The following is a 13,364-nucleotide window of genomic DNA, read 5'->3' as shown; positions in this document are numbered from 1 at the left end:
AAAAAAAAAAAGATACAAATTTCATTACTTGGAAGATAATATTGCAAGGTTTGCTCTTCCTTTTCAAAGAAATAGCTTGCATTAACCTACAACTTACAACATTAATAATTCAGTTTTTGCTGCATTTTCATCTGCTGGCATCTGTGAAGAGGAAACCACTCTAAAAGAACTAGCTTAACTAATCTTGATCCTTTCCTGGCATGGTTTCCTCTGCTGAAAAGTTGAGCTGTTTGTAGTTCATTTCATCTTTAATTCAGTCTCTGTTCTTTTTACCAATGTGCAGTTTCCTGAATTCCACTTTACTAACTAGTAACAGTGATGTGCTTTGTTATCCAAACTAATTACTTTATAATTCCATCACAAACTTCTTTTTGGGCATGTAATGGAAAGAGAAAGGAAAGCAAAGCCACTGACTTTTGTGGAAGTCTAATACATGAGGAATGCTGGAGCTGCAGAGATGGAACTTGCCCTCCCTTTGCTCCACATCCCCTGGAACTGTGCAAGTGGGATGGGGTGACAGCTGTACCTGTGTGGGGCAGGGCTGGGAAGGCTGGCTGGTGGGTTTGGAGACTGGCTCTGGTGGATTTGGAGACTGGCTGGTTGCCCCCAGGCTTAGCTCAGAGCTGCCTTCACTCAAGGTGTTTTGGCTGCTGGTACAAATCATCTTGTTACCCATCAGAGACAGCTGGGCTGTGTGTGGAAGGGCTTCCATGGCTGCACAGCCTTGCAAGCTTTTGCTTGCCATTTGGGAGTAAAACCTTGGAAATCCATTCAGTGCTTGTTACCCTAATTAACAGGAGGCAAGCAGGTGGCATCTGGCTTGTGGCAATTCTAGGCAGAATTGGTAAAGAAAATGGCCTGGTGAGCAAGGAGGAAGGAAGGCCTCTGCAAGCTGCTAACGATTTTCAGTCCCCTAAAACATCAAAGCTGGGATTACATCACCAGGTTGGCCAGTGAAACTGGAGAAGTCACCCCTTGGATTTAACAGAGTGGATAATTGAATAGTGGAACAGCATACCTAGACAGGGTGGGATGTTTTGTCACCCCAGGTCTTGACTGAAGGCTCCCTCTCCACGATGCTCCGTGGCACAGGCAGGAGCTGTGGGTGAGCAGAGGGAATTAGTAGGTCAGGCTGTGTGCTGGGTAGTGGCTCAGGCTGAGGGGAGGGGATGTGAAAGTGCAAAGTTGTAATTGCAAATTGAGTCACACGTGAAATTATACTCAAGCTGTGATCTGGGGTGAATTTTTACAATGGCATATGTGAGTGTGGTCAGTCTAAAATAACAGAGGGTGGCTGCAACTCAAAAGTAAGCCAGTTGCCTTTGAAATAGCAGTTTATTGTTTTGATGAGAGAGATGTTTCTAGGACCAGAAAATTAGAAAGAGCACTACAAGAACCCAGCTTGAAAGTGGCTCACACCCTTTTAAAGCTCTCTGGGTGTTGGGGCCATGGCTGCTTCCATGCTTTGAAAGAAGGCCACAATCTTAGCAAAAAGTTGGTAGATCTTGGGGAACATTTTCTCTGGAACTTGAGCAGAAAATATGAATCCCTCCCACTGCCAACCTCAATGTAAAGTCTTCACCTTGGCAGATCATCTATAAAAATCGTGGTGTGGCCTTTATTGCTCACTGGTGTGGGTCAAGCAGCAGCAATGCTGTGTGTTAATTGTCAGCTCTGACTGAACACCTTGTTTCCTTCTGCTCACTCCTACGCTGCTCTGTGCTGGCACAAGGAAGGTGGAGCAGACCCGTGGCCACTTTCTGCATCCTGGTAGAGCAGGCAGATGTCAGGCAGGGCAGGAAAAAGCAGGATGCCAGAAATGCATTGGGTAGGAGTGCCTTCCCCAGGACACTTGTGCCTTTGGAGCAGCTGCCTGACGTGCACACCTGCCTTGCAGCTGCCACCCGAGAGCGCGATGAGTGTCACAGCCAGTGACTGAACACACTCGTGACTTTGGGAGGTGCAGATGCAGGGAAGTGGAAAGGCAGAAGGAAAGTCAATCTGGGACACAGCAGAAAAGCTTCCCTGTTTGTTTGGGTCTTTGCTGAGTGATGGTTGGAGGAGTTGCACCTAAGTGTTGCTGGAAGTTGTTTTCAGCCTTCAGCAGCTCTATGAAAGCTGGAATGGCTCCTGAATGTGCTCCTTATGGCTCTGCCTGAGGTAGAAAAGAAGGGGGTGACATGGAAGGAGTGGGTTAGCTGATGCTGCTTGTTTTAGGCAAGAATTATCCAAGCAGTAAAGCAGGTGTAATTCCAAATGGTGTGGATTCTTACTTACCCCATCTCTGCCCCTGGCAGCTGACAAAAGCAAGAAATACCAACTTAGGGAGATTTCTATCTGCATTTGAGTGACTCTGTTTTCCAAACGTCACAGCTTGGCGAAGCTCTCGGCAACCTGTTCTCCCTCTGCCCTGTGAGGCATTTCTAGAGTTTGGGTGGCTGAAGATTGCTGCTAAGGGTGGAAATCTGAGCAGCCTTCTCCAAGGCCAGCACTGTTTGGCTGATGCCAGTTCAGCCTGGCACTTACTGTGGGAAGTTTCTATGGACACTTTGGGATGCCGGCGCCTCGCCAGGCTCACTGCAGAGGGATCAGTCATGGGGCTGCTGCTTTCTAATTCAGATTTTATTGGCTCATGACTTTGGGGCTAGTCTTGTAACCAAGGCAGCTAAATATACTTTTAATTAGTGCTGGTTGAAGGATTGGAGTGAAATAGACACCGAAGGGTTACACCTTTAGTGTGCAGTTCTTATTTATGTTTGGAGCTGCTTCACTTGTTTGGATCAGCTTTTTGGCTGTTATCAGCCAGCATCGCTGGAGCAACAGACTGGCAAAGTTTGACCTATCCTTTCTTCTTAGGTGGGGGTAGAAAAGGAAATGGCAGACAGTGAAATTATTTATCACAGCAGGCTCAAAACAGAAAAGACCTGGCAGTTTTCTCTTGAGGAATACTCTGTTTTTGTGTGTTATCTCCTACTTTGGGCAATCTCTTTCTGTGTGTCAGTGATAACGCTTGAAAGATTTCCACTGTTCAGCCTTATCATGCCAGAGGCTGGTAGGAGACCATGTTGTCAAATGCCTAAATATCTTCATACCACAATATTTTAACGTTTGAGTTGTTTCAATTATAAGACAATAAATTATGTGGCATTGACTTCAAGTCATAATTTACATTGACTCAGTATTTTTAAGAAACAGTTGCTAGAATTGCTTTCAAAATTTCAAGCATTTGAAGAAAATGGAAAAAAAAGTATTATTATATAAAATAGCAGCATCAAATCCTTTCATGATTGTGGAAATCTTTTAGAAATACTGACACCATTTTGAGAATGAAAAATGAAAAAAATTATTAAGCTATTACCTGCTAGGGTTTAATGATCCTTTCCCAAATCTCTGTATTATTGTTTCATAGTTATTACATGAGCTAGTTCTGATCAGCTGATATGACGCTGTTTTTCCTTCCAGTAAAGGGAGGAATCCTTTGAATAACACCCCCAGATGACTGATTCTCAGGAGTCAGCACATCTCTTCTGCCTCCCTTGACCTCTGTGGGAAAGCTGGGGGATGCCTGAGTCCCTCAGGAATGGGCACCTTGCTCAGTGAACTGAATGCAAAAGGATCCTATTTTTGGTGATGTACGAGTGACCGAGGGGCTGACGTGGAAGGAAACTTCCTGGATGGAGCTCTTAGTGAGGAGATGTTCACACAGTGAACAGGGACAGGAGTTTAGCTCAGGGGGTGACAGAGTGCAGGGAAAACCCAGTGTCATCTGCAATTCTGCTAAGCACCACCAGTTTCTCTCTTCCTTAAACAAGAAAACTGGTTTCCACTCTAACTTTGTTAGGCTGATCGCTCATGGCAGAATTTCTAAAGAAATATCCTTCCTCTTGACTCAGATAATTACAAAAGATGAAGTCATGCTGTAGGTACAACACAGGAGCTAGAGTGATAACCTAGAACAGTTTCCTGTTGCTACAAGTGAGTGTATTTCCTCTAAGCTTTTGGTAATGTCTCAAATGGTTTTAGCCAAAAGACTTACCTTGTGCTTCTCCCTAAGTCTTAAACTGAAAAATTCAGCTCTGCTGTGGGCACATCTCTAACTGTGCTTGGGAGGAGCTCTGGTGAGGAGCAAACTGCAGCCACAGTGTGGCTTTGTACTCCCCTGGCCTCCCACCACTTCCTTTTCCCATCTTAATTTTGCTATTGATAAATTGATGGAGAACCAGGTGCACTGGTGAAACTGCTCCCTTGGGGCCACCTCTGCTTTCCTGCTGACAGGACAGAGGGGAAAAAAAAAAGAGATTTCCATGCAGGCAGAGCTGTGCCTTTCCACAGAGCCATTCCTCTGACTCCCAGCCCTGTGTCTCGGCTGCATTGCAGGGGCTGCTCTGCTCTGTGCTGGCCCTGGTCACTGGACTGTGCTGATTTCCAGTGCCAGAGCACCACTGAGCAGAGAGATCCCTCCAGCTGTCTCAAAACATCACAGAATGATTGTCTGAGGGAAATGTTTACTGGCTCTCAGTTGAGATTTATGAGTGCACCTGGGTAGATGTGGTGGTTCACACAGTTCACTGCCCGTGCAAGTCTGCCAGCAAGTTGGATTTTACTGCAAGTTTGGAGGAAAAGGTGTGATGCTGAGCAAGACCTGTTTTACACACATTTCTGTGGGGGTAACAAACCATTGGAATGATGATCACATGGCTGGAAGCTTGTGCCTACTGAACCTGTAGCAAATAATTGTTGCTTGAACTCAATGCTTTCATGCACCATTGGGGCTGCAGTTGAATATAACCTGTGGTGCATAGTTAAGCATGAGCAGGCTGATGACCAGCATATAAAATATATATTGGTAAACACTGAGCACCTTCTTATTTACTCAGGATTCTTGGCATTCCCCAGTCTTAAAATGGAAATGCAAATATCGTGGTAACTCTGACGACCGTGAGCAGGAAATGCCAGTACTTAAATTGCTCCTGCTGCAGAAGTCTTATTTATTGCTTCCTTTTTGAAAATTATTCTGGTTTTGCATGTGCTCTAATTTTGAAGCTTTTCCTGAATGGCTTTGAAGTATTTTGAAAGTTCTCCAGATCTTTTAAAACTTCAAAGATTGGTAGTATTTTCTTTCTATCCTATGTAAGGGATATAGTAGAATGGGGGATATAGTGGAAATGGCAATTAAAAAAAAACCCAACACATTAGGAAGCCAGACCTTTTCTTTAATAGTCTTAAAACCATTCAGAGAACATGTGCTTTTGCTAGAGAGAAAAGTCTGTGAATGCTGTGAAAAGTGTTTTACAAGCCATGTTTCCTCAGGATACAAAGAAGGCAGCAAGAGGAGGAAGCAGAAGCAGAGAGAGGAACTGAAGAAGAAGAAGTCAACCAAAGCGAGTTACTAAAATGGACTTCTCTGCTATGCCAGTACCTTTAAAATAATGACAACAACTTCATGTACCTTCGAGCACACCTCTCTTTTGTGTATATTTTTTGATTGTTCACACTGCTACCAAGGAAGTGACTCATGTTTAAAACTGTACTAAAATTGCACTATGTTATTCCTTTTAGTTTCACGGAGTGGCTTTCTTGCCTGTTCAGGCTGGGGAATTCAGACGAGGCAGGTCGTGGTTAGACGTGTGTTACGTGTGAAGATTGGAAAGAGTTACAGAATTTCTTACCTCTTCCTTCCCTGGGACTAAGGCAACTCTGGTCTAGTGTTTGTTATTTGTCTGGTAGGATTGCCTGCTTGTTTGGTCACTGGCATCAAATCAGGCCCATGTAAAGAAGAGTCCTGTTCACTCATGTTGTTGGGAGTGGGACTGAGACATGAGCTCTTATAGGGTAATTTATGCAAGACTAATAAGTGACTTTTATGGTTGGGTTTGTTTTTTTTTTTTTTTTCCCCAGGCTGGGCAGTTCTGTCCCTATTAAAATGTTTCCTCAGATTAAATTGTATCTTGAAGTTACATCTTCTGATTTTAAGAAATGTAGTGTAATGAGGGTCTCCTGTAAGCACTCCTACTGATTTCTTTAGGCTTAGTTGACTCCTGAGTGAAATCATTCCTTATTTTAAAAGTTTATTTTCAGAACCTAGAGACAAATGATCCAAGTGCTACTTTAAAACTGCTCTTTGTTTCTCCTGAGTAGGTTTTAGATAACAAACATTTTTTCAGCATCCATTTTAGATTTTATCAACTTGTTTCTGCAAAGAACTTATACCTTTATGTATGAAAGCATTTTGTATCAGTTTTATTGCAGGACTATTTTTTTTTAGCTCGAAAAGATGTCTTAGATTTAAAAGAAATACATATTTCCCGGCAAGATGACTTCCTTGCTTCCCATACTTGTCTCATGTGCATGACACATTGCTTCTCTTAACCTTTTAGTGTGTACAGAGCCCCTCTGTTGCCTTAAGCATTTACCTGCATGTTTCTTGTCAGTGTGTTGTCTCCTTTTTTTAACCTCCAGGCAGGAGTTAGCAGCTTATGGTTTTGTTTTGTTTCTTTTGTCTTCCTCTTGCCAATATGTTGTTGATGTAACAGCCTTAAACCTGGCAATATTGAAAGTCCACAGTTCCTGGAGAAACTCACTCATCCTAACGTTTCAAAGATGCAGGAATGCACATAATGGTCTAAGAGAGGAGCTAAACAGAAAAGCCCAAGTCTGCATTCTAGCATGGTTTGATATAACAGATTCTGGTGTCTCTGGTATCTGAATGGTTTAGCTTCAATTACCCAATGTAACCCTCTGCAGGCACCATATAACACACAATAACCATTTGTGAACTCTCTTAGGGTCTGTAAATTATGGTTAAATTAAATAAGGACTGAGAACCGGTTTTCTGTCACTTAAGTACCACTTTTTTTTTTTTTTTGTGCAGTGTTACTAATATTTAAAAATAAAGAAAATCTGCCTTTATACTTTGTCCTCTTGCACTGTGCTGTAGACTGGCATCAGCTGTCTGGTTCATTTCCATTAGAGTTCAGGCTGTAAGCACAGGGGGACAGTCCTCATTCACACAACGCCCACAAGCATTCCAGGTAATTCCTTTTGTTAAATCCACGAGCAAGTCAATGCAGTCCCTGTGTCAAATGGCTGCTACTGGAAAATGAGTGTTCATTCTGGCTGGAAACATCATATGAGGAGTGTATACTTCAAGCAGAGCTTGCACATTTGCCATGCAAGGAATATTCAGCCTGGGTAATGAACAGCATTGAACTGCATCCTGGTTAGGTTGCTTTCCATATTCTAGGAGAAAGATCCCCCCATACATATGTTGGTTTAAAGCTGTTACTGCTCATTATTTGTTGGGGACATGGTGCATGCTTTGGAAAAGCAGCAGAGGTGGAGGAAGGGAGATGCCAGCACAGGGCTGGTCTCCCCAGGGCTGTCCCTGTGCTGTGAGCAGCCTCACGTAATGGGACAGAGTGGCTCCAGATCAGGAATGTGCCTTGAAGAGTTGAGCAGACAGGGATTTGGTACATAAATATTTCCTTGACTCAATCCCTGCGTTAGGCTCAATGGAGGCGGGTAGAGCATTAATTAGGAGACCTGCAGGCAGGCTCTAAATTAGTGAGGACAAGCCTGTCTCAACAAAGGCATCCTTACCCCTCTGCAAGGGTGCTGCCCTGCATGCAGGTGCCCTCCTACAGCCCTGGGAGGAACTCCTGGGAAACAGAGTCCCCAGAGGAGGGAACCACGGGCGTCATCTCTCCCATAACAACCCAGAAGCTGTCCGAGCTTGCCTGGAAATTAAGAGATGTGGGCCCATGGCTGTTGGACCTTATTCCTTCTTTCTCAGCCCAATTATTTCTGGATTTTAGCTGGGAGCTGCTCAAGTGTAGCGTGGCTGTAGCACTGTGCTCATGTCTGTGCTGCTTGCAGGCCAGCCTGGAGCTGTGCTGTGTCTGTAGGAGCAGGCACATGGTTCTGTGTCCCAGTGCATCCATCTGCCACAGGTGAAGGCTGCCTGATGATGTGGGCACTTAAATATGTGTCAGGGTTGGAAAAAATGCAGGTGGGTGTGAGACACCACACACAACTGATAACAGATGATGCTGGCCCAAGAGTGGCTGTGAATAAAATGTATTGTGAAAGTTGGGAAATGAATCCTGCCCATCCCACAGTACTTCTGTGGAGGAGCTGAGAACAGAAACAGAGCTACTTTAAATATGGGGCCTGATGTGATGTTTAAAATGTATTGCAAAAGGATTCTTTACGGAGCAGATACCTGGGCTCCAAGACCTGAAATATATCCCATAAGAAAATACATTTACTAGGGTAAACAGCAGTTGAGTAACAGGAAGGATACACTGAAAGGTATCCCTTAAAAAGATAACACTGGAAAAACCCCAGCTTTGCAATAGTGGGGACACAATTGCAAAAAACCACAAGGTTGACAGATAAATGTTCCTGCTCCTCAGCTGGAAGCTGCCACTATGAAAATGGTTTAAATTCAGTTGTTTTCCCACACCTCTCAGAGGTGTGCACTGATTATTCTTTGAACCAAGATTTGGCAAGACTTTGACCTGAAATAAATGATCTCAGAGTGTGTAGGTGTCAGAATGATAAAAAAGTATTTTTCAAGCTTTCAGCTGCTCCGTGCTGGTGCCACCTTCATGAGCAGCTTGCAGAGCTGTACGTCCTGCTCCTAGAGGTGACACAAAGCTCTGTTTCCTTCTGTCACCTTGGCTGCATTTACAGAGGCTTCCCTTTTCCCCAAATTTCAAACTATCTCGTGAGCCTTTGTATGTATTTCTTGAAATAACAAACTGAAAAGATGATGAGTCAAATATCTAGAAAATGTGCAGTAATCATCAGGTAAGCATTAACCTGCCTGTTTTCCCAACCACATTTGAAATGTGTGACCTGTACCCACTTGTTCTTCAGGAATGTTCCCCACCCTGTACCACCAAACTGGTGCCTATCAAGTGGTGGGATTAGCTTGTTACTATATCAAATGTCATTGTTTTATTCTATTAATTTCCATTTTTTCCCTTTTGCTTTGTGTACTAGTGGCACAGGATTCCCTGGATGCACAGGTTAGTCCTTCCTGCATTTCAGATCCTGGTTATCTTGTGCAGTTCTCATTTATGTCCAAACTGAGCTCACATTTTAGGGCTCTCTCACATTTCCTTGCCCACAGAACACCTTGCTGCCCTGTAACTCACACATTGATGGGAGGGTGGGGGTGGCATATTTGCCCATGATTAGCTATATTTAATTCTGTTTTTTCCAAGGGGGAAGCTGGTCTTGAGACTTTTTATCACTCTTTGAAAATTTTTTCTCATTGCTACCTGTTGCACTAAAACCTCTAGGCAAGGGAACTTTCCTCCCCATGGATGAGAATTAAGAGGGCACTTAGAGCCTCACATACAGATCTCAGTAAATGTTCATATTTGGAGCTGTGATCGACTGACCTGCCCTGTGTCAGCACACTTTGTCTCTTCACAAGCTCTTCTAGCCCAAAAGGATTGGGTGGGGTGTTAGGAAGTGTCTGATTTGTTATGTACCTTGTTGGTGCCCTCTTAGCCACCAGCTGTTAACCCCTGAAGCACTTACAAAGTGGCTGAGCTGACATGAGATGACATTTCCAAGCATGGGGTAGGTCCTGCTCTCATCATGACAAGAAGAGACTGACCATGTCATTTGGCATATCTTGAACTACAGTTTCAAGGATCCCAGACTTGAGATAGGCAGGATCCTGCCTCTTCCTGAAGACCTCATGTTGTCACTTCAAAACCAGCCCAAAAAGTAAGAAGTGAGTGTGAGAGGGAGATTAAAGCACTTGTGCTGATAATGAATCTGAATGCTTCGATTTCAGGGAAACGCCTCAATATCTGTCTGGAAGCGATCACGGATTTTCTAGGATGTCTTCAAGGAGGGAATGGGACCTCACTGTGCTGGCTGGATGTCTAATTGCATCTCTTCTGTGTCTGTTTCCATTGGCACACGCATGCACCTTTCTACTGAAACAGCAGATGTCATTTTTTCCATCCCTTGTTTGGGTAGTGCTCATCCTTTGGTCAATGCTGAGCAATTTGCTTGTTCTTTAGGCTGCTGGTGGTTGAAATTTAATGAAGTCTTCTGTGGCAGGTGGTTTTTTTTTAACATTATTTTAATGTTAGAGATTGCAGCTGGAAAAATTTCCTTTAACTTAAAAACCAAAACTTACTTCCAGGCTTTTGAGATGAAAACTGAGATGGCAAAATCATGGATCACACCAAAGCTTTTATGCCCATACACCCCCTAAATGTAATGGGGTTAGACCTATAAAATATGTGTTTCTGCCTGATTTTTTGAGTTCAGATGTGTGGCATTTTTGGACAGTTCAGTATGTTTAGATGAGCAGTGCTATTGCATATTGCTAGGTCAGACCAGGAGATGGTTTGCAGCCTCTGTAACAGACTGCACGCTCCGAGCCAAGGAAGCGAAGGAGCACTGAGGAGAGGTTTTGAGGCACTAAAAACACAGTTCCCACACTACCTGGAAGGGACATTCACCACAGGTGGCTGACTTGATCCTGGCAGCAGACACAAGCTCCAAGCTGCCGTGCTGGGGCAGCACGGGGAGGAGGTGCCCGCACTGGAGCCTTCCCTGGGCTGTGAGTCACCCTTTGTACCCATGAAAAGGATCTGTCAGCTGCCTGGCCCACTGTCCTGGCTGTGATAGTGACTAATGGTGGCTGCCTAGGGGAAAGAACACGAACAGGCTCGGCGTGTTATACCTCCCCAAAGTGTTTTCCCAGCCGTGGCACTTTGGGGGTCAGAGGCTCCTGGATCCAGAAATGGCCTTTTTGTTACCCAGTATTTTTCCCCATTGACTTGTTAACCTAGAAAGCTGCTCAATACTCATTGTCCTGTAACAAGGCATTCCTCATGTGACTCCACTGGGTAATGAGATAGGTGCTGTGTTTTAAAACTCTCTCCTACATCTTCCTTTGCCTTCCTCCCCTCCATCCCAGCATGGGAACAGACACTGCCCACCACCTGTCCTCACTCACCTTTTCCATGGCACTCGTGATTTTACACTCATGCCAGACTTTGGTTAACTCTTTTATGGCTCAAGAGGTTCAGCACATTGAGCCATTCCTTGCAGAAAGCCTTTCCTACCTTCGATCACCCTCTCAGAATGGGGAAAGATGGTTAAACAGTGGCTCAGCTCCATAAATTGTGCTGACCATCTGGACAAGCATGAGTAGCATGCTATCAGCTTGTTAATACTCCACTGACAGGAAGAGAAGCACAGCCTGGGATGCAGGAAGGGCAGAGCTGGGGCCAGGCTCTGCTGCCCTCGGTCTCACCAGGCTCTCACAGGCTCCGGGGTGCGAACGCATGAGCTCATGGCAGTGATGGTATCTCCAGAGCCTGGTCCCACACACCTTCCCTCCCCCTCAGCTGGAATCACGTCATGGGACATTCCTTGGCAGCATTTGGGATGTGCTCCTGCTGGCTCAGGCTCAGCTCCTGCCTCCACTCGTTGCTCCTCCAAGCGTTCTCTGTCTGTGCCTCTGCCCGGCTGGCAGCGCCCGGGCTGGGGTCTGTGGCCATGCCAGGCTGCCTGCTCCCACAGAAAGCTGGCACTGGCTGAAGGATCCCTGCCAGCCAGGGAGATGGGTCCAGTAACCTCGGGAAGGCACCGTGCTCCTGGAGTGACACATCCCTGCAGGCAGTGCTGGGAATCCTGGCTGGTGTCACTCCACGTGTCCCCGATTTCTGCAGCACTGCCCGTGGCACTGCAATGGCTTTCCCACTGCCAACCCCCTCTTGTTCAATATGCAGAAGGTATTTCCCATCTGTAGCAATCTGGACTGTGAGTTTCTCTGTTCCCATCAGCATATTTTGTACAGGGACAGCTGCATGCAAGCGTTCACTTACTGGGTTTTTGGGTCATCCACGTCATCTGGGAAATCTTAAATGTCTGGGGAAATAGTTATGAGGAAACGTCAGTGACAGGAACATCCAGAGAGATGGGAGGGCACAGGACAGCAAACAGTGAGGTAAAGTGCAGAGGCAAAACCAGCTCATTGAGCTGAGCCCCCAGAAGGTTGTCAGCACCTGTCAAAGCTCAGAGTGTGTCTGGCTCTACAGTTCTGGGTCAGATCCAGCTCCACTGTAAATGTGATTTTGCTCAATATGTTTTTGCCCTGAGTGCAGACACAGACTCAGGTGATGGGTGACCCCTGCCTGCTGTGCCTCTGCTCCAGCAGACAGCCCTGCTGGGATGTACAGGGAGGAGGTGCTTGGGTGCACCTGAGCCCCTATTTTTCTCAGCAGGATTCAGGTCTGGTGGTGGCATTTTCTTTAATCAGTAAAATCACTTCCCTTGGAACCACAGATTTTTCTATCATGATTTCTTAGGAAAATATTATTCAGCTCATGTAATGCAAGTCTGAGGTTGCATTATGAGATGGATGTGATAGAACACGGTGGTAATGAGTCACCTCATATCATGCTTTATTGTGATGTGTCAGCTGAGAAAGGCAGAGAGCTATAGGTGTTTCCACCAGCCCAATTATGAAACAACCACTGCTTCATGCAGGAATTAGTAAGTTTTTCCTAGGTTGGTTTAGTAGATAGGTTTTGGTCTGTCATTTAACAGTGTGGTTTTTTAAGTTGCTAACAATGAGCTGCCTCAGAATCTATTTTCCACCCAGAAAAGTCATTGGTTTCTTGCTAGAAAGGGTTCTATGTGCTCAGGAACCCCAGTCATCAGGAAGAGACTGTCTCTCTTGGCAGAGGGGAAAGGTTCTGAGACAGCCTTTATTTTAGGTCTACCTTCTCCTGGCAGTGACCAGGAGGTGATGCTGCCATCACCTGTTGCTGCTGAGAAGTGAGACTATGGAGGCATCATTTGGAAAGCCAGGGGGCCACAGAACAGGCCCCTGTTCTCAGTTTAACCCAGACAGGGACAGACACCTGCACACAGGCAGAGTGCTCAAGGTAGGCTTTGCATTTCTGTCCCTGCTGGCTGTGTGCTTGGTGGCCATTCACAAGGACAAAGGACATTCCTTCAGGACATTGCAGAAGTCTGAGTATGAAATCATGTCTGTGGGACATGGATGATGGCAGTGCTGCAAACCAATGGGTCTTGGTGCCTCCCCACCACTGGTCTGGTGAGACCTCCAGCTTCCAGCTGGAATGGCCATGGATTTGCCAAGGCTGCACAAGCAAACAGCCTCTCAGCCAGGCAGAATGGAAGTATCTGGTCACAGTGGAAAAGCATTTTTTTGGTAGAAGTTTAGGTAAATACTGAGAATAAGGATGTGTGTGCTCAGCTTTTCTTGTTGTGCTCTTTGATTACTAGTGGACTCAGTGGAGGGGCCCTGTAGTTTCCAGCCCCCCATACAGGGGACAGATTTGGGGTAAGCAGAG

The 13,364-nt window shown here is 45.4% G+C and overlaps 1 protein-coding gene across 3 annotated transcripts in view; it reads left to right on the top strand.

The window, feature by feature from the left end:
* The window catches only part of DNAJB6 (DnaJ heat shock protein family (Hsp40) member B6), a 57,927-nt gene extending 51,018 nt beyond the window's left edge, over positions 1-6,909 (top strand). For all 3 annotated transcript variants that reach the window (XM_084201002.1, XM_084201001.1, XM_084201003.1), the window contains one exon: positions 5,311-6,909. In XM_084201002.1, the coding sequence (XP_084057128.1) occupies positions 5,311-5,393 (83 nt within the window). In that variant the 3' untranslated portion in view covers positions 5,394-6,909. The remainder of the gene's footprint in view (positions 1-5,310) is intronic.
* The last annotated feature ends 6,455 nt before the right edge of the window (positions 6,910-13,364 follow it).

Source organism: Fringilla coelebs, assembly GCF_963513975.1.
Source record: "Fringilla coelebs genome assembly, chromosome: 1".
In the NCBI taxonomy this organism is placed as follows: Eukaryota; Metazoa; Chordata; class Aves; order Passeriformes; family Fringillidae; genus Fringilla; species Fringilla coelebs.
Note: the sequence above shows the minus strand (reverse complement) of the source record. Positions and strands in the feature narration are given on the sequence as shown.